Source organism: Rhyacophila brunnea, unplaced genomic scaffold (assembly GCF_057557595.1).
Source record: "Rhyacophila brunnea isolate RB1 unplaced genomic scaffold, BYU_Rbru_1.0 scaffold_24, whole genome shotgun sequence".
NCBI lineage: Eukaryota > Metazoa > Arthropoda > Insecta > Trichoptera > Rhyacophilidae > Rhyacophila > Rhyacophila brunnea.
In genome coordinates this window covers 2739632-2765797 of record NW_028232904.1, presented here as the reverse complement: position 1 = coordinate 2765797, position 26166 = coordinate 2739632, and the positions used below count along the sequence as shown (strand labels likewise).

The window sequence follows — 26166 nt, the reverse complement described above, 5'->3', positions numbered from 1 at the left end:
ACCACATATTTAAAATAGTTAATAGTCTTGACACAAAGTAGCGCCGCAGGCGACTTTTTTAACTATTAAAGTACATTTGTGATATCTGTTATGCCCAGGTCTCTAGACTCTTTATAAACTATGCATTCGCAAACTGCAAACTTGTGGCTACATTTCTGTTAAACTTTTCTCGCCTCCCTTTGCAACACTCCGCGCATCCCAGTTTGGAAATCGCTGATCTACACATTGTAGTCTTAGTTCAATGAAAACAAATACGTTTGACTGACAAAGCTTAGTTTCAACTATTTATGATTTTAACAGCCTACCTGCATCTTTGGGTACACCACTCTGCTCGCAGATATAATTTCTCGACACCTGGCATAGAACAATGAAATATTGCTTGGCACACACCGTAAATTACATACGATATTGCGTAAAAGTAAATCCTTTTGAGACATTCAACTCAAACAAAATAAAATGCACTATATTATTGTCAACATAAATTGTAGATAACGATAAATTTACGTGGCCGCTTACCTAACAATCATAAAATAAACTGATTTCTTTATCAGAGTCGTAACTCACACTGTTAATTTCGAAGTATGCACAGCGTATTTCGTGTACTTTATTTGTTTTCGTGAATGCATTGTTAATATTATTCAGCTTTATGTAACAATTACGATTTAAGAGATTACAAATGACAAACACTTCGAAATATTAAGTAAGGTTACAATTTTAATAGTAAGTATTATTGTGGCGAAGAGTGGAGGTAGGCTGTTAAGAACCGACATAATATACCGAGGGTATACTGACAGAACGCATTATTTCAGTTTTTGCTGTTTTTCTGTTGTAAATGCCAAAATGTATACAATTTTACGCTCTACATCCTGGTAAAACGCACAAAGGCATAGGATATAATGGTGAGAAAATAGAAACATTATTAAATCATATTGCTATTTTTTTTATTATGATAGAAAGCATGATAATGACCTAATGCGTTCTGCGTATACAAAATACAGGACTTGTAACATTTTGTATATTATGTTTGCCATAAAGGTTAGTCTTTATAATGTACTGTCCTGCTAAGTAAAATACAGTGTTTTAATTTTAGTGAACACAAGTTTTAAACTAAAATTATTATAATTAACTATTTCTTTTATTCAACGAATAATTCATAAGATTTAAGAATGTATCGTTCTAATTATTGAACATACATAATTTTGAAAAACACTTTCTGAGAGAGTATATTAAAACCAATAGATAAAATCTTTTTTGAAAAAAGTAAGCCACCCCGACGGGGAATCGAACCCTGTATCTCCCCGTGATGGTTGATGCAAAAAGGTACGATTGTTGTTGTTTTAAATCCGCCCATTGCAAAAGTCGACCAATTAAATGCCACCAAAATTGAGGATTTGGAGAGAGAAATGTGAAATTAATTTCACAACACAAGTGGAGCTCTCTAAAAGATCTACATAAGGTAGATACTACGATTTTTAATACATGGAATAGCTTTCCGAACTCATATTCGAGTCTACATAATATTATGTATGAACCTGAAACGCCTGAAATTAAAAACGACAAGTTACATACCTAACATACAGAAACTCTCCAAAGAAATGCAAGGAAGGTCATTGTTCACATTAGTTTTAGGGAATGCGTGAAAATTGTATGTAATTAACACTTTATAAATAAACAATTATAAAATGTAATTAATTCATTTAAATAAATCATATTTATAAAAATATACGTATGACTCTCGATTTCTTTTTAACCGAGGTGCCAGTCATATTTGGCTCCTTTGGTCCAAAAGTTTGCCGATCCCTGGTATAGGCTATGCGGCTCTTTAAGTACTTACTCGAACGACATTCACCGGATTTTTTTTATCAAAATATCAAAGTTAATACTCATAACGCGTACCTCTCTATATCGCTTGTGGTCATAAGGCAGTCCAAATAGAATGTTGTTCCTGACAGTGGCGACGAATAGCCATGGCTCCTGGCTGGAGAAAGACAGGCTTCCGTTCAAGTCCACAGATCCTTGTGATGGAGTCAGTTCTCTCAGGAGAAGTTGAAGTACTGAACTCTAGAAACATCAGGAAATATTTTGTCAACACAACACAATCTTCTCTAAAGTTAATGACAATTATTATTGGTACATTTTCTCAAAAAGGTATATATTATGGACCCAGTCGTGGTAATATTAGCATGTAGCAGTGGCGAAGGGTGGAAGTAGGCTGTTAAGATCTGACATAAATAACGCACACTAATCTTTGTCAGTCATTTTTCATTAAACTTTTTCGTTAAATGTCAGTATTTCTTTTCATTAAAAAAAGACTGCAATTTACAGATGGTATTGGTTAGTTGTAGATAATCTATGTATATAATTTTGAAGCCTTATTATCCTTCATATTTATTTTAAACATTTGATGACTGCATTAAGAACATGTACCGTTTAAAAAAAGATTTTTTTTCGGTTAGGTACATGTTCAAACACGCGCGTTAACATGATCTTACTCCCTACTTCAGTTTTAGTTTGTCAATTTATGGCTACGGCCGTATGTTGTAGGTTAACCACTGGGGAATGCCAAAAGAAATGGCGTATTTCAAAAAAACACTACCTTATTCTTAGGTCAATAACTATTATAAAGTAATCATTATTCGTAATATGTTTATCTCACTTGAATGGTCAAAGACATAGCTTATAATTAAAATCTTTAGAATTATCTTCAAATGTGTTAATCTTGCCCATTTTTTGAATAATAAAATGCCTAATTCTTGTCAAATTTGGGATCACAGAGATTATCAATATATTTTTTTATCGTAAATATTTCACTATAATAATGGTGACATAAATTATACTGATGGTTTTATAAATGCGTTTAAAAATTAATAAATGTAAAAAATCTTAACACCACTGCACATTTATGTACTGAAATATGACTATATTCTAAAACATTAGAGCGAGAGGTTTAAAAGAATACTATTTTATGTAATAAAAATACTTTATGCAGTCATCAAATGTTTAAAATAAATATAAAGGATAATAAGGCTTCAAAATTATTTAAATAGATTATCTACAACGTTTCAGGAATGTCAAGGATCATGCTTTGAAAATACAATAAAAGCTCCATTTTGACCTACGCTGAGCGTGTCCCCCCTTAATGATATTAAAAAAAATGAAACAACGATATGTGTAATATTATGTATTCTTACTCCAATGAAAACTAAAGTATAAATGAAAAAGCGTGCACAATTTTGTCGTATGCCCAATGAATACGAAAACTATTATGGTTTGGTTTAGGCAGGGTCTAATTGATTTTTAATAACTAACCAATACCACCTGTAAATTGTAGTCTTAGTTCAATAGAAACAAATACGTATGACTAAGAAAGTTTAATGTGCACTTTTTATGGCGGATCTTAACAGCCTACCTACACCCTTCGCTACTGGCATGTAGAATGCTCACGAGATATAAGAATTATATACCTTTCCCGAACCGACTGATCCGATGATGGCGCACAGCTTTCCCTTTGGCACTGCAAGACTGAAGTCATCGAGGGTGTTAGAACCTTCGGGGGACCATTTCGCTGTCACACCAGTGATATTTACAGCCAAGCTATCGTCCACTTCGAAGACTTCCAACTTATCATCGAAAGCTGAAAAAGAATAATATGTAGAGGTTTTGTACATATATAAAGCGCGAAATATATTATGGTGCATGTCGCCTACCATCACGTGATGTCATAGTAACCTGCCGCTATGGGAAAAAATGTGTAATATCGTTTTTCTTGGTGTTTAAAATGTTATCGGACTGATGCTCCCATCCCGTAGCACTTGTTGTACATTTAAACAAACATTCTCAGTTAGCAAAATCTGCTGAAATCACCAGAACAACAATGAGGTCACCTCACGTTCAACCGCACTGCATCTACACCTGTATGACTCAATGAATGTTTTTTTTTTATCATTTTTACATGCCTATACATTTTTGACATATGTCAAAATCGCGTGTTTTTTGTTTTTAGCGGTTGGCATCATATATTTTCTATAAGAATGTTGTCTATTATCTATGTTCTGCAGGTTGGTTTCTCTTCAAAATATTATCTATGGATATTATCGCAAGTAATTTTAACGTTTGCACAAACTGATAAAAATTAGTTGAAATCAGCATGAATAATGAATAATATTTCAAAATACTAATACATTAGAGTTGGCACTATAAATATAATAAAAGGAGGCGTCTGGCTAATTAAATACGTTATTATATTGGTGTGTGATTAATCATTTAAATAATGTTAGTTAATTTTGCAATAAACTTATTGTATTAATATTTAAATAAAACAAAATATTATCAAGTACATACTGACATCCCTTATTTATGACAGGCAACCATCTGGACGACTTCCCGCTCACCCTCGCTTGTAAAACCAATTCACTACAAAAGTTTGGTTTACGATGCACCACGTATTCAAAGTTTACACTCCCCCAATTGAACAGTGCTTTTCGCCTCTCTCCCTCGATTCCACCTCGTATTCATCCGGATCGCGAGGGCGGTTTGTCAGTACCTATTCTACATAGTTACTATTTCAGTGGAGCCCTAGCCAGAGTCATGAAATATGAGCTTACAATACAATAGTTCAAGTTGGATTATCATTAGCTTACCTGGATTACTGACTCCATTGCCTTCGATCATCTTTGGTGTGTATTGTCCGTTGATGTGTTTTTCTACCAGAGCGTTCGCTTTCAAGTCTTCCCGCTCGTCGAGGATCAGGAAGTCTTGGAGACGCTTCACGGTGACCAAGCACTCTGCCAGCGAAGAGATTGCTGTTGGATAAATGATGGCAAGTCCAGCTTGGAGTGTATTGTAGAATTGGGCCAGAGAAAATACCTTAAACAAAATGGTTTATGCTTTATAGTATAAGCCATAAGCAATAGGTGTAAGTAAGTCATTAGTTCGAAGCAGGCTTGAAAAGGCTCCATTGTTTGAACACCACATCAGTGAAGTAAGCAAAAATTAAGGATAAATATATATTTTATATGGAAGCAATAATATGTAAAACGCGAAATATATTATGGTGCACGTCGCGAACTATCACGTGACGTCACAGTAAACTGCCGCTACGGGAAAAAGTGTCTAATGTAATTTTTCTTGTTGTTTAAAATATTATCAGACTAATGCTCCCATTCCGTAGCACATTTTTAACGTTTAAACGAACATTGTCTGTTAGCAAAATCTGCCGAAATCACTAGAAGAACAATGAGGTCACGCCACGTTGTACTGCACTGCATCGACACCCGCATGACTTAATGAACGTTTTTTTACCATTTTCTACGTGCCTACACATTTTTGAATCATGTCAAAATAACGTGTTTTTTGTTTTTAGCGGTTGGCACTATGTATTTTCTATAAGAATGTTATCTATTATCTATGGTCTGCGGGTTAGGTTCCGCTCAAAATATTATTGAATTTACAGAGACTCATTACTAGGTTACTCCATCATTGAATTGACCGAAATCGTCTGCAAAATGAGAAACCATAGATTAAATTTGTCGCCGTGATAGCGTGACAGTACGCAACATGCATCTCAATATAATCATAACTTAATATAAATTATTTAACAAAAACATAGTACGTAATGTGATTTCCTATAATAAGCGTCAAATTGTTAATTACATTTTATTATCTATCGTTTGGGCTCCGCATCAGTTGAAGTACGGCCTTATGGTGGAGAGAGTCTAAAAGAAATTTTTGAGACTCCTTTACTTTCGGCTTTATGGATATTACCCGTGGCTCTATCCGACTGACTTTCTCTTAGGTATGCTTACATGCTGTAGCTTAACATTTAGGAGGGATCTTTATTTAGCTACATATTTTTTCCGACTTATACGCGGCGTAATTTTGAACTCTGCCATTCTTGGTGGTGTTGGCATGTGTGCAGTGGCGCACCCAGGATTTAATATTGGGGGGGGGGCAAGGAGGAGAATGTAAATTAGTCCTATAGGCTCTTTTTCTTCTTCACAGCCTAATTTCTCGTTTATCGGTCTTTTGTCTATTGCACTCGGTGTACCTACACCATGGTCCCCACATGCTGAAGCGGGCCCTCAGGCTAGGATATTTGGAGGCCCCCTACCTACCGCTAAGATTAAAGGCAGTGTGAAACACCACATTAACGTTTTTCAAATTGTGTTTTAGTTCAAATTAAGGGTACTTATACAGTGAATTATTGGAGATTTTTAATACATCTACTTTAATAATGGAGCTGTCGAGTAATTGAAAATGTTCAAGGCAATTTTTACTATTAAAGCTAATTTATGATGTGTGTTTATCTCACTTATCTGGTCAACTCGACACACCGGGTCCCCCACCAGACTAGAGCCTGTCAGCCCTCCCCAGCTATGACCTACACCACTCCGGAATTCGGTTGGACACCGAGAATTCTTTGACAGTTCCATTAGGGATTGGGTTTCTAAAAAAAACCTGACATTAGTGTTTCGAAATTTTTGTGTTAGAAATTTAAATCTAAGAAATTTTTCTTAAAAATTATTACAAATCATTTTTTTGCCGTGTTTTTATTTGTCTAAGCCCAAAGATATAGTTTATTGGCTTTCAATTTCAATGTTTAAAATCATTCTGATAATTTTCATTTTTGGGGGGTGCCAGGGCCCCTTGCACCCCCCCCCCCCTGGGTGCGCCACTGCATGTGTGTCTCTGATAATTACCTTAGGAATCGAGGGCATCCGTAATTTGTTCTTCCAAGGTGCAGAACTAACCTGCCATTAGTGATGCCAATTGGGAGAGCAATAACCATGTTTAATGATATCGCTTCGAATATTGATATATTCCACTTACGTGAGTGTGAATTTAGGTGGACGTTGTTTTATAAGTTTTTAAGATAGGGTCTATCAATAGTTCACTCTGTGTGCTTCCATCTACTTTTACTTTTATTTTTGTTATTTTATTTTATTTCTTTTCTTATTTTATTTCTTATTTTATTACTTATTGTATTATTAAGTCACATTTCTCTGTATTTTTATTTAAAAAAGTCTTAACACTTATTTTATGTCATGTCGTGAACGCTTTGAATTTATACCTAATTTGCTATGTTCATTATTATGTAAAATAAAGACATTTGAATTTTAATTTGAGAAAAAAAATTGAAAAAAATTACTAGAAGTATTAAAATTATCTAGTAAACCAATAAATTACAATAAATGTTTTGATTAATTATTATAGAAATGTCATAATTTTCCGCATATTCTAAATTTGAAAATATATTGACATAACAAAGGAATTCTATAAAATCGGTTAGCAAAAGAAAACAAATGACAATCATTTGTCTAAATCTATTAGTTTGACAAATTAGTACTAGTGTCGTGTTTTCAGATTATATTTGTGTAGTGATTAGTGAGAAAATATTCATTTATAGTTTGTTTAAACTCATACCGTTTGTCGATTTCAGATTTAAATAGTTTTACAGAATAATAATTGTGATTAGTGATATATCTTGTGAATGTATAGAAAGTATTAAATGACATTGAAGACTTATTCAGGCAACTTGACTGGAATGACAAAGGGATCCCCATAAATGGAGAATACCTGAGTCATCTGCGCTTTGCCGATGACATAGTAATTCTCTCGCAAGACTCACAAGACCTCCAAAGCAGAATGCAGGAACTCGCTGAAGTAAGCAACAAACTAGGTTTGAAAATAAATGTAACAAAGACGAAAGTCATGTTCAACTGCTTTGCAGGCCAAAAAGAGATCTTCATCAATGGCATTCAGCTCGAACAGGTGAAAAGCTACATCTATCTGGGATAACAAGTGTCTATAGATGGATGTATATTTGATGAAATTATTCGCAGAGTAAAGCTAGGCTTTAGTGCTTTTGGCCGCCTGAATAATATCTTCAAAAGTGACCTTCCACTGTGCCTAAAGTGTTCAACCAGTGTGTGCTTCCCGTGATCACATATGCGTGTGAAACATGGACCATAAGTAAAAGAGAGATCCAGAAACTTAGAGTAGCACAACGTGGTATGTAGAGGTGCATGCTGGGCATAACGCGAAAGGAAAAAAAGAGGAATGAGTGGATAAGGAAGCAGACAAGAGTTTGCGATGTAATAGAGTTTATTAAAAGCCTTAAATGGAGATGGGCTGGACACATAGCTCGAAGAAGAGACAATCGTTGGACAAATCTAGTCATCCAGTGGTATCCAAGAAGTACAAAACGTCTGCAAGGTAGACCTAGAGGCCGCTGGATCGATGAAATGATAAAGTTCTGCGGAAGTACGTGGCAACGCAATGCACAGGACCGAGAGAAGTGGAAGCAGCTTGAAGAGGCCTTCATCCAGCAGTGGATAGATTCAGCCTGATGATGATGAAATGACATTACAATTAGTTTGTGATACGATGGACGAAAAAGTAAGGTGTCAGATAGAATATCATGTCTCAAAAATATCTGTTAATGGGTCGATGATATTGAGCTAGGTACTTTACAAGCTGCTTGTTGGCGAATTTACAATTTGCTTGTAAACTCGCCCAGTGTCATCATCGAACAAGCTAACAAGCATATTGTACTACTGTTGTTTCTACCGAGGAAAGTTAAAAGCCGGTCTACTTTACACGCTACACGCTGGCGTGTGGACCTCTGCGTCTGCGCAGTAGGGCGATAGTGGCGACCTCCCGGTAAAAAAACGAACTACGTCCTGTTAAAATAATCGCTAGCTTGTGGCTTCTGAACGAGTGGAAAGTTTTGTGTGTCATCATCACAATCGCACTAGTTGACTTGCCCTCTTTTAAATTCGCCAACAAGCAGCTTGTAAAGTAGCTCAATGTCATCGAGGCTTTGCTTCGATGACATTGAGCCACTTTACAACTTGCTAGTCGGTGAGTTTAAAAGCGGGTGAATCAGCTAGTGCGATTGTGATTATGACACATAGAACTTTCCACTTGTCAGAAGCCAACAAGCTAGTGAGTTGAAATCGCCATTTTTGGTACTACTTGACAGGAAGTATTGAGTAGCTCGTTTTTTTACCTGCAGGTTCGCCACTATCGCTCTACTGCGCAGACGCAGATCGGCCCACACGCCAGCGAGTAGCGAATACAGTAGCCTGGCTTTCATCTTTTCTTGGTAGATTGTTTACAATCTGCTTGTAAGCTAGTTCAATGATGCGAGCAGATTGTAAATTCGCCGGCTTGTAGCTTGTAAAGTAGCTTAATGTCATCGACGCTTTACTGGTTAGGAATTATTTGGCTAGTGACCTACTTCAGATAGTATAGGCTTGCGACTTGATCCTCAAAACTATCACCCAAACCACTGTGATTTGGTACAGCATGAAGAGGAAGAAGAAAATATACTTACAGTGCCAGAAGTGACCTTGTTCCCCATCAGCGAATAAGCAAGCAGAGTGACGTAAAGAGACGCCCTCTCCGTGAAGACCATGAAACTCATGTAGACTCCACGAAGGTATGAAGATCTGGTGATGGCAGACAACTCGTGGTCTCTGGCCATGGAAACCACCTTCTCGAAGGGTTTCTCCCATGCATACATTTTTATTACCTGAAAGTTTAACAAGCCAACTGAACGACTATTTTTTTTTTCGACCATGTCCGATCCTAATAGGATCATATGGGCCTCCACAGAGTAGAGGTTTGTATTAACAGATTTTGTTTTTTACGAGAAATGGATGTCAGCCACTTGCTCAACCTATTAGGTCCATACCCTGACTCACACACAAATTGTGTACTTGCCAGACTCAGGACTCGTATCTGAGACCCACGGCGTAATAGTCCAATGCTTAAGCCGCGCAGCCACCGTGGGTGTAAACGACTATACCAGTTTTTAATATTACTAAATACCACTACAAAGATTTGAGGAAATCTGCATCCATTTGATGATTTGTGATCACCATAGGGTCACCATAGTAAATATGAAGTTAAGCAACATATAGAACGCGTCTAGAAGAAATTTCTCCGATGTCTTTATTTTAAGACATATAAATATTTTCCTTTCGATAATTCGTCAAAAGATTATTTTCTGACTGCCTTTCTACAAGGTATGCTTACTTTTTTTTCACTCCTTGAATTTCGTAGGTCTCTTCTGCTCTTGAAACACTTTTGCCTGTTATCGCGAAGGATGGTTTCCAATCCTGTGGGTCTATTCTATACTTATCGACCGCTAAGGTGATAAAGTGATAAATATTATCAAACTTAGGGTAGGTCTGTATCAAAGTATTAGCACTTATTATAACAATAATTACAATAAGATGTTTGTAATTGTTGCAATAAGTGCTATATTTTAACAGCAGCAAGAGAGGCGCTGTTAAAATATAGCATTTATTGCAAGAATATTTTGAAAACACTTATGAGAAAATATATTATAACCATTAGAAAAAATCTTTTTGAAAAAAGTAAGTACCCCGTAGGTAGAACCTTCGTCTCTCGGGTATCGCGCCCATGCACATGGAACCACTATGCTAAAGGAGTCATACTTAATTGTGACAAATTTAAAACTAATGGCTTTTAATACTCACTGAAGCGCTTTCCAAATTGAGTTACTATTGGCGATTGGCTTTTATAATATGTTTAATCAAAGTAGGTATTACTTTATATTTATATATATAAATATACATTACTTATATATTTATATTTTCTTTTTACACATTGAAAATAGGTTAAATTCTTACCTGAATTCCGGATATTATTTCACTCATAAGTCGAACTCTTTCATCTGTTCGAACTGCAATCTTTTTTCTGAGATTCGAAGATAGTTTACTCATATAACCTAAAAAGAAGATTTTGGTAAATCAAGTATCTTGGAGAGTACAACTTGACAAATCCGCAGTCTAGAGTCTAGACTTTATAAAAATGGTAAGATGGTCTAAATCTCTCAAAGTAAATGGATTTAAAATTACTTACAACGCCATTGTCATGGGGATCGCTGCCTACGCTGCTAATGTATGGTGTAAGCCAGTGGCGAAGGGTGGAAACAGGCTGTTAAGATCTGACATAAACTGTGCACAATTAACTTTCTCAGTTATACGTGTTTCTTTTCATTGAACTAAGACTGGAATTTGAAAATGGTGATGGTTAGTTTTTAAAATTCAATTAAACCTGCGAAAACCAAGCCATAATAGACAATAGTTCAAAAATACTCGTCTATCTATAAAATAATTAAAATTATGCAATTAAAGAAATCAAACTATATAGATATTTTACAGATAGAATAATATTTTTTATCTATTATAGTTTGGAGCAGGCAGGGTTTAATTATTAATAAAAATGAACCGTCAATATGTGTAATATGTATTCTTAATCTAACGAAAATAAATAAGTATGAATGGAAAAGTGTGCACAATTTTGTCGTATCGCCCAAAATATACCAAAACTATTATGATTTGGTTTAGGCGGGGTTTAATTGGTTTTTAAAAACTAACCAATACCACCTGTAAATTGTAGTCTTTGTTCAATAAAAATAAATACGTATGCCTAACAAAGTTTAATGTGCACTATCTATAGCGGATCTTAACAGCCTATCTCCACCCTTTGCTACTGGTATAAGCCAGTGACTGACATAAACTGTGCACAATAAACTTTCTCAGTCAAATGTGTTTGTTTTCATTGAACTAAGACTACAACGTGTAGATAGTGTTTGTTAATTTTTTTTTTTAATTTAATTAACCCTGCCTAATCTATGCCATAGTAGATAATAGTCAAACATATTCATTTATTGATAAAATATCTCAAATTTTGCCATTAAACCATGCATAATTTTAGATATTTTATAGATAGAATAATATTTTTTGGTGTAAGCAGGACTTAACGCATTTTAAAAAGTGACCAACACCATCTGTAATGGTTTCTTATTTCAACGAAAACAAATAAGTATGACTTAAAAAAATGTGCACTATGTATGTCGAATCGCCCATAGTATACCTACATTACCTACATGGTTTGGTTAGGCTGGATTTAGTTGAATATTAAAAACTAACCAGCGCCATCTGCGAATTGTATTCTTATTTCAAAGAATACAAATAAGTTTGGTTGACAATGCTTAGTGTACAATATTTATGCCGAATCTTAGCCTTAACAGCCCCTTGTCACTGGTATAAGCTTGCTATAACTAATGTTAAAATAATATGAACTCTCCAGCGCAGTAACTCTGTTGTCCATCACAAAGACCTACCAAGTAACATCAACAGAATCGCTCTATGTCCTGGCCAAGATGCTTTCACTTGATCCACGATACTCCTCAAAGTAGATAAAGCAGAGACTGTCGTTAATGGTGAAAAACTGAATTGGACAATTCGTCTAATAACGCTGTATGCTTCCACCAATGGAATTATGTCTATATGGCGGAGAAGTGAGTACTAGATGCACACCACATCTTCTGGAAATGTACTGATAATTATGTGTATTAAAAAGAGCAGAGTTGTTCAAGTCTGTTCAATCAGCTGTTAGGCTCATGAGGCCCATCCAATCTGATCGCCACAAAGGTAAATTTTATCGCTTTTTTTTTAAGTTTGCAGCATCATACTGCAAACCTGTAGATCTCTTCAAAATTTAGAGCAGGGGTAGTCAGCCTGGTCCCTACCGCCCACTAGTGGGTATTCCAGCTTTCATGGTGGGCGGTAGGGGTTTAAAAACATTTTCATTGTGTTTTCATAAAACTCCCCATAAAATAATTGAATTGATTAAATTTAATTTCATCAGACTTCATGCTTATATGTATGCAAAGCATAAATAAAAAAGATAGATTTAACTACAGTATGTTGTTTTATAAAGATTTATTCTGCCAAACTTAGCGAAAGTCTGACATAAAGTATTTGGCAATTATTATTATATGCTTTAACTTGCTGTAACTCAATATATAACTTATAAATTTTGTAAAGTAAAGTTACTTCCCTAGGTACTTTATAAATTACCATTACTTTGGAACCGGTGGGCGGTTAAATTTTTGTACTTCTAACAGAGATACAAAAGTGGGCGGTAGGTATAAGAAGATTGACTACCCCTGATTTAGAGCATTCGGCGGTTTTATATAAGCTTTTGTTTTGTATGTTAAATATGTCTGTTCTCCGTACTTCCATAGGCACTTTTAACTTAAAGTCATGTGAACTCAGTTAAAACACATTTGAGTGCGTGATGACCTCAGTATTGGGTAACTGCTCATTAAATATCCGCAACCATCAAGCAACCGGTAATACTTCGTATCCAAATGTAAGATAAGGTGTGGTGCGGGCTGGCTTAGTTTGGTAGTGCCATTAACTTCAGTTACAAAAATCTGAAATAATCACTACAACTAATCAATATCACAATTATTTATCGAGGGTGATGACTTACTTTGAACAGGGACAGTCTGCAAGGTGATTGAAGCCACTCCGATCAAGGCCGCTATGCTGACCCTGGTATAGATGAGGTAGCAGATGAGCGCCAGCTGGATGGGCAGGGTCCAGACGTAATGGAGGAAGATTAGCACCAGATCAAAACGGTTCACATCGTTGGACATCAGGTTTACCAACTGGCCTGCTGTTGTCTTACCCAGGGAGTCACTGTTGAGTCTCAATACCTTGGGAAGAAAATACGTAATTGATGACCAGATAAATAAAACCTTTAATTTTTACATCAATAATAGTGTAAGTAAAAAAATCAGTAATCGTAGCTAATGATCTTTTTATAGTGCTTATTAATACTTTTTAATATATACACATAGTATATAGTCTGCTGAATCAATATCTTTGTCGTCATGTTGTGAACGTCTTGAATTTTTTATTTTTAAAGTTCATTTAAATCAGTGACGCCCCTTGACAAAATGCCGCCCCTAGGCAGCGCCAAAATGCGATCCCATTTTTTATACAGTATTTTTTATCATCCTTTCATGACTAAAATATCTAAGAAATGTATTGTATACATACATTACTAACAAAACATATACCACTAAATCTAATTTAAATGACATCTCTGCTTCAATAGACAATATTGTGAGTCCACGGTTTCAGATACATTTAAAAATACACCTGACAACTTATATATTTGGATTATATATAAATTAGGTAAGTATGCACCTACTTATAATAAATTCAAAAATCTGCACGTGTCATTGCTGGTCATCAATGACGTAACCTTCAAAGACAACGGAAGTAAACTAGACATCGTGAATCCGACAAAAAATACAGTCCTGTTAAACCTTGTATGTTAGTTAATACCTACATTGTGTTTCCAAGCAGTCAGCTGTCTTTTTAATGGAAAGATATTTCCGTTATTACTAAGTTTATGTAGCTATTTCTATATATACCTAATGGTATATCTAGAATCTATCTGGATTCTCTTCAATTTGCCGCCCTTCGAGTAACTGCCGTCCCACAGGCGACGCTCAATCTGTCTAACCCCACAGGACGTCACTGATTTGAATATTTAGGCTCCGGCTTATAGAGAAAGTTTTCTTAACAGCGTTTGATAATAGCTCTATATGTGAAGAAGAATGTCTTTAAAACTGACCTTTCTATAAACCAGCGAGCAGGCTGCGATCCTTATTCTCATTCCCAGCTGCTGCGTTCTCAGCATGGTGTGATGCTGGATGAAGACTCCGGCTAAGGTCAGACCAACCAGCCCCGTTGCGTAGACATACGCCATCTTCTTGGTGACGTCGCTTCCCACTGTGAAGTAGTCCACAAGGAAAGCCAGCATCATCGGCTGGAACGGTCTGTGAATGTATGCATGAAAATAATCTTTTAAAGTTAATTCTGCAGTGTCACTTCTATCGGATATTTGTAAAGATAAATGACGAAGGTACCCATTGGGGGGAAATAAACGATAATAAGCTAAAATAATAGTGTATACACTGCAGTGGCGAAGGGTGGAGGTAGGCTGATAAGATCAGTCATAAATTGTGCACACTAAACTTTTTCAGTTATATGTATTTGTTTTCATTAAAATAAGACTACAAATTACAGACGATGTTGGTTTGTTTTTAAAATTCAATTAAACTTTGCGACAACCGAGCCATAATAAATAATAGTCAAAAAATACTCGTCTATCTATGAAATATTTAAAATTACGCTATTAGAGCACACATAAAATAAGTTTGGATATTTTATAGATAGAATAATATTTTTGATCTATTATAGTTTGGTAAGGCAGGGCTTAATGAATTTAAAAAATGAACCAACAATATGTGTAATATAATATATTATATTCTTAATTCAATTAAAACAAATAAATATGAATGAAAAAGTGTGCACAATTTTGTCGTATCGCCCGAAGTAAACCAAAACTATTATGGTTTGGCTTAGGCAAAGTATAATTGATTTTTGAAAACTAACCAAAACCATCTGTAAATTGTAGACTCCCACAATGACTGAACGGCTAACTCGTCGGTTTATAATATTGTGAGTACCCGGTTCAAATCCTGGGTCTAGCAACTGCACATATTGTTTTTCAATGTATGTAAAGTTAGAGTTAGAGTATGGACCTAATAGGTTGAGCAAGTAGCCAACATCAATTTATCGTAAAAAGTGGCAAAAATCCAATGGATAAAAAGCCAGAGATGTGATATAGGTTGTCGAGCAGATACAATGGCAATGGGCTGGATACTTCGCTCGATAAGTGGATAACCGCTAGATAAATATCGTTATACAGTGGTAAACAAGGGGCACAAAACGACCAAAGTGATACTCTAAATTCGCTGGATCGACGAATTCATAAATTTCGTGGATATACATGGCAGCGAAAAACTAGGGACCAAGAAATGTGAAAGGAGCTGATGATGACGACATCATACTTAAGTAATTAATGTAAAAGAGTTAACAGAGATTAATACCAATTAACTTATTTTTGTGTGTATATGTTACGCCGAATGTGCGAAATTGACTATTACATGAAATGGGCAAAATTTAGCCAAAATATCTGCCAAGTGCGTGAATTCGGCAGTAATTTTTCTGCCTAGTTCATGCATTGGAAAAATTAGATAGTAGCGCTATGGTGGTGTTTTTTGCAACTAAACCAAATGTGTCAAATGCTCATGCATTGGTCAAAATAGATAGTCGCGCTCCGGTGGTGTTTTTTGCAACTAATCAAACTAACCAAATGTGTCAAATGTTATTGATGATATAAAAATATACCAATCAATAACTACAATGACGTTCATATCCATTTACTATGCCCAAAAAAAATCTAGAACCATAATACGATAACGGAAGAATTTTATTAAAAGGTATTTTCGCGTTTTGATTCGTGCTTGGGTCTCAATCGTGCAATGGTCGATTGTTTGTTTGTGATAGTATGGTTTGATGGCTTGTTGACACTTGTTATAGTTAACCTCAAAATGGACATTCAGTTGAATTCAAAATTACAAAACCTAACCTAACCTAATAATAGTAATATTATATTATGTCCAATTATAACTAATAAAACCATCCGTATTAAATTTACCTTTTCTACTGTCATGTTGACAGTTTAAGAATTCCATGCGCTGGCGAATTCACGCACTCGGCAGATAATTTATCTAATTCATGAATAAGGCAACGGGCTTGACTATTACATGAATTAGGCACAATTTTGCCCATTTCATGTAATTGTCAATTTCGCACATTCGGCGTAACATATATAAATCATGTTCGATCCTGCCACAGAGTGGAGGTTGTATCAATAGATTTATTAACTTCTAAGCTAAAGTATTTTCCCAACTGTCAACTACTTTTACGTCGTAACCACAGAAAGATATTTCAATTTGAATTACAGAAGTAACAACATAAAGTTTATCCCAAATTTCTTCACACACGAGAATTAAACCTTGTTACAGCATCTCAAAGAAGGCAACCCACTTTCCATTATTATACTTCCCTGATCCTAAAACTTCGACAATGACATAACTGTAGATAGTATAAAATATAATAATTATAAGCCAGACTATTTTTTTTACAAATCAGCTGTTGCGATGTCCGCCATTTTGTGTCAATCTATAATCATTAGCGTTTTAAAAATAGAATAATAATTATTTATTTCAGTAATAAATTGTCAACGTTTTACCCTTCATGATCGTAAGTTCGTAATTGATATTTCATAATGATCATTGATCATACTGTAAGCCAGCAGACTTGTTTTGTAATAATAATTGGTATGTTGTTCTATTTTGTAATTGACTTGAATTCTCTTAAGGTCAAATTTTCAATCATGCAGCCAGTGGCTTGCCAGTTATTTTTAATTCTGGGAATAATATTCATTTTTAAATTCAATTTATTCACTTCCTCATACGCTTTTGATTTATTCAGAAACTACCAAATATTTATAAAAAATGGATCTACGATTTAGAAAAGTTACATATTCCAATATTATATGTTCATAATTACACCACTTGATTCAATAATTCTTCAACGGTTTATCAACACATCGTGGGTTGCTGCCAAAAGTTGGTAAGTAAATCGATAATTTAGGTATTTAGAGGATTTAACGGATTATGTGTCTATATATAAATACATATGCTAGAAAAAAATCCAAGGTCATTCGATGTATAGAATATGCACATAAACCATAAAAAAATTGGCATTATGGCTTATTTTAGAGGGCATGTCCAACTTCAACTTTCAATTACCCCATAACATGATTTAGAGACTTTTAGCAGTAACCCCACGATTATCGCCTAATTTCAATAGAATACAGTGCTATGTAGGTTGGTGCATTGAATGGTAGTGACATTAAATTATTATGTATAGTCGCCATCTTTCGTTTCGTGATTATGCACATACAGTTACGTCCCTCGTCAAAATGCCGCCCATACGCAGTCTTAAAGTGCCATCCCCTTTTATTTTTACTTTGAATTTGTCTGCAAATTCGTTAGGTTAGGTTAGATGCTATCTTAAACAGACAAATACACCAAAAATATTCAAATTGACATATACACCATCTATTGAAATACAGAGCATTTCCACGAAACCTGCTCTCAAATACTGATGATTTTAGGTACTGGGAGGTCAGTAGCGCTGATTGGTTTGGAGGCACCTTTGTGAAAAGCACACTTGAGCGCATTGCGACCTCGGATAAGTTTACTGCTACACATTGAAAAATTCTCACTGATAACAAATACTGATGCTTGACACCAACCGTAGGGTACCGGGATACATCTGATTAAGACCGGGTGTGGTCTGGTAGAGCCATTAAATATTTAAAAAGTATTTATTACGACGTTTTGACACGGTGGCGTAGAACGTACCAATTCATTGTATCACGTATCAATTTATTAAAAAAAAACGGTGTGTGTAGTTATGTACGCGTTTTAGAATTTATACTTTTTGGCGTAACAAAACAAAAACAAAACTTGTGATAAACTAGATTCTTTGACTAGTTCTTAATTATCTTGTTAAATTACACACTAAAGAAAAAGAACCGCTTATTGGAACGCCGTTGGCTTATTTCTATACAATTTAACTTATATTACTAAATTATATACTTAATGGTTTTTCGTTGTTTTTTATTTTTAAAGTACCAAATGTCAATCTGACGTTTAATCGTTTGTTTACGTAAGGAATTGCAAATGGCTGACAATAATAAATTCGCTGCTTAGGCAACGGAACAATTCTAAACTGTAATATTATACTGTATAATCGTCACGATTGCAGTATCATGCTGTGGCATAAAGGTAGAGCGTTCGGCTGATAACCGAACAATCGGTGGTTCGAATCCAATCGAGTGCGTTTTTTTCGTGTGAAAAAATAAATTATGTGTTACATGTTACACGCCAAAACTACACTGATCTGATCTCCCAAACGCGCCAAAAGAAGTACTTATAACTTAAAAAAAACTATAATAATTATTAATTGAACTGACATTTAGGTGGTGGAACTCTATTCAATCAAACTTATTTTTATATAGTAAAACTTTAATTGAGGCAATTAGATTGACAGCTGCTTTGGGCTATAAACCGTTCCGAAGATGGGTCCTCAATTAAAGTATAATTAACAAAAATAACTTTATCTATTATAATAATTATATACTTATTGTGAATTCACTGCGCTGTCTACAGGAACCAGAAGTTCTTGTATCATATGAAATAATATTATATTATTGTTGATTAATCAAATTTACTTCGCACCGCACTGAGCCCAGTCAAAGACGAGGGTTAGCAAGAAAATGTCGCATTCCTGGTGATAGGCTGATAGCTGGGTGATAGCATTGCAATTGGACCGGAACACATAACGTATACATAATATCACAATAATATAAAATAAGTACATAAAAGTATACATTATTTCTCAGAATAAATTAATGTTTCCAATAATAATTATTCTACTATAAAGCTACTTACAGACGCATCCTCAAAATTCCTTGGACTGACCGGGTGACAAATGTTGAAGTTCTCAATCGAATGGGGAAGGACCGAGAAGTTCTACGTAGTATCAAAACCAGGAAACTACAGTACCTCGGCCACATTATGAGAGGACAAAAATACAGCATTCCCCAACTTGTCATTCAAGGAAAGATCAATGGGAAGCGTAGCAGAGGACGGCGCCGCATTTCGTGGCTTAAGAACCTCCGTGATTGGTACGAGTGCAGCTCCACCGAACTGTTCCGGGTAGCAGACGACAAATATGAGATCGCCTTGATGGTGGCCGACCTCCGCTAGGTGATGGCACAATAAGAAGAAAGCTACTTGGCGAAATAGCTAAATACATTTATGAGTTGACATAGTGCTTTCTTCTTCTTCCAAATCCGCTCCTTAAGCCGTGTTGACACGGTCCAAGTACGATCCAAGTACACTTGGATCGAGCGCCATCCAAGCGCACTCGTACGGGACATCTTTATACAAATTATTCCAGTCATCAGTCCTATCCAAGCTTCTTGAACCGCGTCCTACTCATCCAGGCTAGGCTTGGATAGAAATAATTAGTATGAAGATGTCTCATATGAGTGCACTTGGATGGCACTCGGTCCAAGTGTACTTGGATCGTGTCAACGCGGCTTTAGTCGGAGCAAATGGACACCACGCGGCGCCTCCAAGAATCCCTGTCCCTCGCCAGACTTCTTGCTTCGTTCCAGGTCAAACCAGCATCCCGTAGCTCCGCCGTATACACTCTATAGATAGTATTTAGCGGCCTTCCAGGACGCCGGAATCCGATCGGCTTGAAGAACAGGCAAGCCAGGTTGAGGTTCTCTTCTGGCATCCGCAGCACGTAGCCGAGCCAGGTCCAACGTCACCTCTTCCCAATCAGCGTAATGAGAGGCTGATTGGTGCGTTCCCTTACCGCACACCCAGTATCCGTAGCAAACATCTGTTTTCGAAGCTCAGTATACGGTTGCTCCGAGGGTTCGTAAGGTGCCATGATTCGCTACCGTAAGGCGGCATTTGGTTAGCATAGTGCTTTGGTCACATGTTATTCAAGGGAATATTTCTGGTAAGTAAGACTTTGTGAACAGAATAACATCTAAGCTCAAGAATCTGAATCTGGAACTCCACACTAGCAGTGGCAGACAGGTAAAAGAAATCCAAAATCATCGACGAGGTTCTCATAAGTTATTTTTCAACGTGTATTTGAACCCAGAGCAAGTGGCTAACATCCATTACTCGTTAAAAACAGAAATCTATTAATACATCCTCCACTCTTTGAAGGCCCATAATAATTATGTACTCCTTGTGACCGAAAATGTGCTACGGAATGGGAGCATCAGTCTGATAACATTTTAAACACCAAGAAAAACGACATTACACACTTTTTCCAGTACCGGGAGCTTACTGTGACGTCACGTGATAGTACGCGACTTGCATCATAATTATATTTGACGCTTTAGTATCCCAGACGGGATTCAACCAGGAGACTGTCTCACTCAGGGGCGGCAGGTTATATGAAAGTATGGTGAAGCAGGCTAGTATGGCGAAAGAGTATGGTGGGGCGGGCTGGTAATCAATTTGTGGCAAAATTTTAACGTTAACATTATATTATATGGGTACGTTATAATGACCAAAGTAAATCCTCCGTGATGCCCTGAATTTTTTTTATCGCGTCGCTATTTCTCGTAAGTTATCGGCTATTTTTGGCCTGCTTCATTCAGCTGTATGAGAAAGCCGATTCCTTGCCCCTCTTTTAATTTAATACGTCTATATTATGGTCTCACTACATAATTTTTCGACAAGGGCAAAAAAAAATCGTAATAGTAGGACTCTGGTAATTGTTTTTAAATTAATTTGACACAGTTTATTTTGAGTACGAGTCTGGAGAGAAGTCAAAAGTTAAATACATACTTCGAATAGTTAATAAATTTTAAAGCGTTAACGTCGCTAGCCGGTCGAGCCAATTTGGCGTCGTATATTTTGTATGTCAGAATATGCTTTCGTTTCACTTACGTACTAAATAGGGATTGCAATACCGGTATTCCAGTATTTATCAATACCGAAATACCGGTTTTAAAAATCCAAAATACCGGAACTTTCGGTGTTAAGAAAGCACACTCGTTTACGTATTTGAAAATTAATTATAAGTTATGTGCTGCTAAAATGCAAATATATTTATATAAGTAATTGTCACGATGAATTATCATAATAATATTTATAAATATAAAACATCCGTGACAAAAATGTTCAATTATTCTATAATTATTATTGATGACTGTACAAGCGTTGAATTTAAGAAGCTTTTCCTGCAGCCTGCAGTTAAAATTATCAATATATTCAAATTATTTGTAAAAAATCACTAGTTCTACAATTATGATCAATATATATTTTAAATGTCAACATAATAAATGTATGTATGTAAGTTTTTGCTATGAAATAATATTTTAAAAAGATTTTAATTGATATTTATTGATACGCACCTATTTCTGTTTTTTAATGTTTAAGAAATACCGGTATTCAATAAGAAATACCGAAAACCGGTATTGACATTTTCATTCGGTATTACAATAACTAGTACTAAACACAGTATTATGATTCGAATAATTTGGACTCTACATAGATATGCGCATTTCGTATAAGTTATTTTTAAGGCAGTTTGATTTTTGAATCGAACAGTGATACGTGAGGTTGTATTGTTAACATGTTCATTATTTTTTTCTTCTATTGGCAGCCCCAAATACAAAATGGTGGCCGGCGTTCTGATTTAAAGTATATTGCACAGAACAGATTAATACGAGAGTGTGAGTGTCTTACGAAAATGAACCACGCATTATACTGCCCTTCTAAGGAAGAAGGCAGTAACTCGCAAAATTTATGAAATTGAGTTATGAATGCCATCCGTTAGGTAATTTTCAAAGCTATATATTCTGTATAAATCAGTATTATCACTAAAATATCGTTAAAATCCTTAGTGAAAAAATAGACATCTTCTAAAATAATACATTTTTTTTAGCAAAAAGGCAGTAATTGCACCTATTCATTTCAGTTACTGCTTGTTTATATTACTTTGTATTTTAACATCCTGCTTATAAAAATTACCACCGTTTTTTATTAATTAACACAGTACTAAAGTTTGAGAAAAAACATATTATGTCATTTATATCGAAAGTGTGTGAGTCAGTTACTGCCTTCTTCCTTAGAAGGGCAGTATAGACGTGCAATAGTGTGTGTTGGAATCTTCAAATACACCAATATTGAATGAGCTTCAGTGCATTACGTATTTGACATGTGTTTAAGTCTATCCCATATTCATCCACAATCGAGATCGGTTGCCTGTTACTCCATACCCGTTAGGTATTTCAGTTCCTATTATTTGGATTCCCTGGTCTATTACTTTGTTTACTTAACCTACGTACGTACACGTTTCTCAGTGTTTTATGTTAGAATTATTAATTACCATGTCCTTGCTTTTTCGTACAAGGTGGTTGTTAGTAATTTTAAACAATCACAAACATCCAGGCTTTGAGAAAAACACATATAAATATTGTGTGTCGAATGTGTGTGGGAATCGAACCCAGGAACTCTCGGATGGAAGGCAAGCGCTTTACGCACTGCACCACGTTATATTATTATTGATATTCCCGTTAAACTGTATATATTTCAGTTAAAATGCACCTCGTTACTTTCAGCAATTCCTAGATTCATCGATACTAACACATAATTAAAATGTTATTACATTAAAAATCGTAGTATGTAAGCATTCCTCAGAGAAAGTCAGTTGGATAAAGCCATGAATAGTATCCATACAACTTCAAGTAAAGGAGTCTCAAGAATTTCTTCTGAACCCTCTCGACCATGAGGTAGGATGTAGATGACTTACGTGAATAAGCTTGTCTATAATATATCATTTTTCAAACAACTTACGTGCTTATACAAAAATATGCAGTATCTTGTTGTCTGATTGAATCAGTAATAAAACTAAAAATGCAATTCATGATTCTCCTGCTTTTACCCTGGTGACAGTATTAACACAAGGAAATAATTTATATATTATCCTTAATTAAATACTTTCAATTATTTTTATTACAAAATAATTACAAGATAAAAAGATCTTTCTATATACAACGTTTTTAATTTTTTTGTTGAATCATATAAACTTGACTTGACTAGCTTAAACGATCAAAAAAATTGTACTTGATAGAAATAATACTGAAATGTCATTTTAACTATATGTCATATTGATTTCCATAGTAACGCACCTATATATTAATAATTTAGTTACTAGGACCCCAGACAGCAACCAATAATGGTGTCGAAATAACTTTTCATACAAAACAGAATTAACTGAAAATGAATTCAATTCTACCTAAAGATGGCTAAAAGTATTAAAAAAATGCATTGACATCGTGTTCTGATATATTCTAAAATTTTCAAATGTCTAGCTAGTCGGGAAGTTAGTTAAAAATCGAGAATACGAGCTAAGAAAAACGTTGCAAAATGAGAAATGCTTTATTTAGTTTGATGTCTGTGTTTAGAAACAAGTCGCCTGCGTCTTAACTTTTCGAGCTATCGATTTTAATTATTTTAAAAATATCAGAAAACCACAGCCAAAATATGTGTCACGTATATATATATATATATCAGTGAAGAATTCCAGGAGGGAGGTACAGAAGAACGCGTCATGACCAACTTCGTTACGTCTTGCCCCACTTCGGTGTATCAATAATGACCTCAAAGTTCATCCGACGCCCTAGGGCCTAGGCTAATGTAAATATTCTTTGATAACGAAATACTTATTGCAAATATGTAATAGATTAGTGACTTGTACCGCTTATAGATAGATAGTATTTAATACATAATTTTGATATTGAATTTGACCATGTACCTATATCTATTTTTTGACTTGCTAAATTAATGCGATGTTTCTTTTAAAATCATTTTTTTCTACTTGGTAGAGTGTATACTTCATAACTTTGAAAACTATGTAATATATTCAAAAAAAAATACTTGTTTTTACATATATTATCTATTTATTTAATTATTACTATATATATTAATACAAGCGTATATCATTAATTTTATTAAATTGTATGCGAGGTAATCAGGCAAAGAGGTGTATCAGTGTAGTAAAATTGGCAAAAAAGTGCAACGTTATAAAACGTATACTCTATGAGGTTAATTTACAACTCATCTGTACTAAGCCACCCACATCCGTCGTCACACTTTGTCACAAAACCTTTTACTCCCTGTCTATTGTAGAACAAGAACTTCTTGTATACGTGTTAAAACTGTGAAATAACCTCCTATGCAGGCAATCGTATTTTCTAATAAAAATATATATAAAACAATCAGCGCATCTATTCTATACACAAAACTGCTTTCGGCCTTTGCGGCAGTTAACTATGGTAGGAAAGTATCGAAATATTAACACTTATTGTAAAAATTACAATAAGTTAGCCGTCTGAACTGTCAAAACTGTCTATCTCACTCTAAAATTTATCACAGCCAAGAGAGGTGCTGTTAAAACATAGCACTTATTGTAACAATTACAACTAACTTATTGTAATTGTTACAATAAGTGCTAATACTTGGATACTTTCCTACCCTAGATAGCGGCCGAAAGCAGTGCAGTCTTGTGTATAGAAAAGATGCGCAAGAGTGGTATTCAAATTAGTATTAGTAAACTTTTGGTTTATTGCGAAGAAGAGGAGGAGTCGCATCTAAAAACATAGCTGATACATTATTTTAAACAAGCGTTGCCGCCATGACAGGTACGTCACTGAGAACTCGTCCATATGCGACTACAGTGACGTCCGGATATCGACGAGATCTTTTTGTAGGACATTAAACACGTGACTTCCTTCGACTCCTCCACCCATTCATTAAAAATTCATGTCATTAATACTGTTCCGATAGTCCAATTTTCAGCAAGGAGCGGTACAACCTGAACTTTTTATTACAGATAGACGTAGATATCCAAGATCTTTTGGAGACCATGGCAAACGAGGCCGGAAGAGATTTTTAATTTCTGCATTAATTTAATAAAAATAATAAATTGTGACAACAAACAATGATTCATGCCTTTCAGATCCAGTGATTGCAGTCATATAAGTTAGCATAAGTAAGTATGTTAAACCTTAATTCTGCAGCATTGTATGCTCAGAAGTTCAGTTCCTTGTGACATTTCATTTTCCATGAGAAAACCACAAAAAATGCAGCTGTAAATCGCAGTTCTCATTTTCAAATTAAGACAATAAAATATTCATCACAATCACTACAGACCTGCGCTACAAAGAATTTTCCAGGGTTTTCTTCAAAGAAAAAGAAAAGGTGTGAATTCTCACGGTTTAAAATGAGACAAAATTGTGATTATAATATTGAGATGCACGTCGCGTATTATCACTTGACGTCACAGTAAGCTGCCTCTACGGGAAAAAGGTGTAAAATGTCGTTTTTCTTGTGAGTTAAAATTTTATCAGACTGATGCTCCAATCCCGTAGCACATTTTGAACCTTTAAACGAACATTGTCAGTTGGCAAATTCTGCCAACATCACCAAAACAACAATGAGGTCACCTCACGTTGAACTGCACTGCATCGATACCTTCATGACTCAATGAACGTTTTTTTATCAGTTTCTACATGCCTAGACATTGTCGAATCATGTCAAAATCGCGTGTTTTTTGTTTTTTATGGTTGGCACTATGTATTTTTATGAGAATGTTGTCTATTATCTATGGTCTGCGGGTTGGGTTCCGTTCAAAATATTATTGAATTTACAGAGATCGTGTTCGTTCAAAATATTCTGCAAAATGATTAAACCATAGACTAAATTTGTCGCTACGACAGCGTGACAGTAGGCGACATGCACCT

The 26166-nt window shown here is 35.2% G+C and overlaps 1 protein-coding gene across 3 annotated transcripts in view; it reads right to left on the bottom strand.

Annotated features, from left to right (window-relative positions):
* Positions 1-26166, bottom strand: part of LOC147068881 (ATP-binding cassette sub-family C member 4-like) — a 91577-nt gene that overhangs the window by 42228 nt on the left and 23183 nt on the right. For all 3 annotated transcript variants that reach the window (XM_085951100.1, XM_085951098.1, XM_085951099.1), the window contains 7 exons: positions 14473-14677; positions 13318-13543; positions 10662-10759; positions 9338-9535; positions 4641-4866; positions 3465-3634; positions 1897-2061 (listed from right to left, as the gene is read on the bottom strand). In XM_085951100.1, coding sequence (XP_085807226.1) covers positions 1897-2061; positions 3465-3634; positions 4641-4866; positions 9338-9535; positions 10662-10759; positions 13318-13543; positions 14473-14677 — 1288 coding nt within the window. The remainder of the gene's footprint in view (positions 1-1896; positions 2062-3464; positions 3635-4640; positions 4867-9337; positions 9536-10661; positions 10760-13317; positions 13544-14472; positions 14678-26166) is intronic.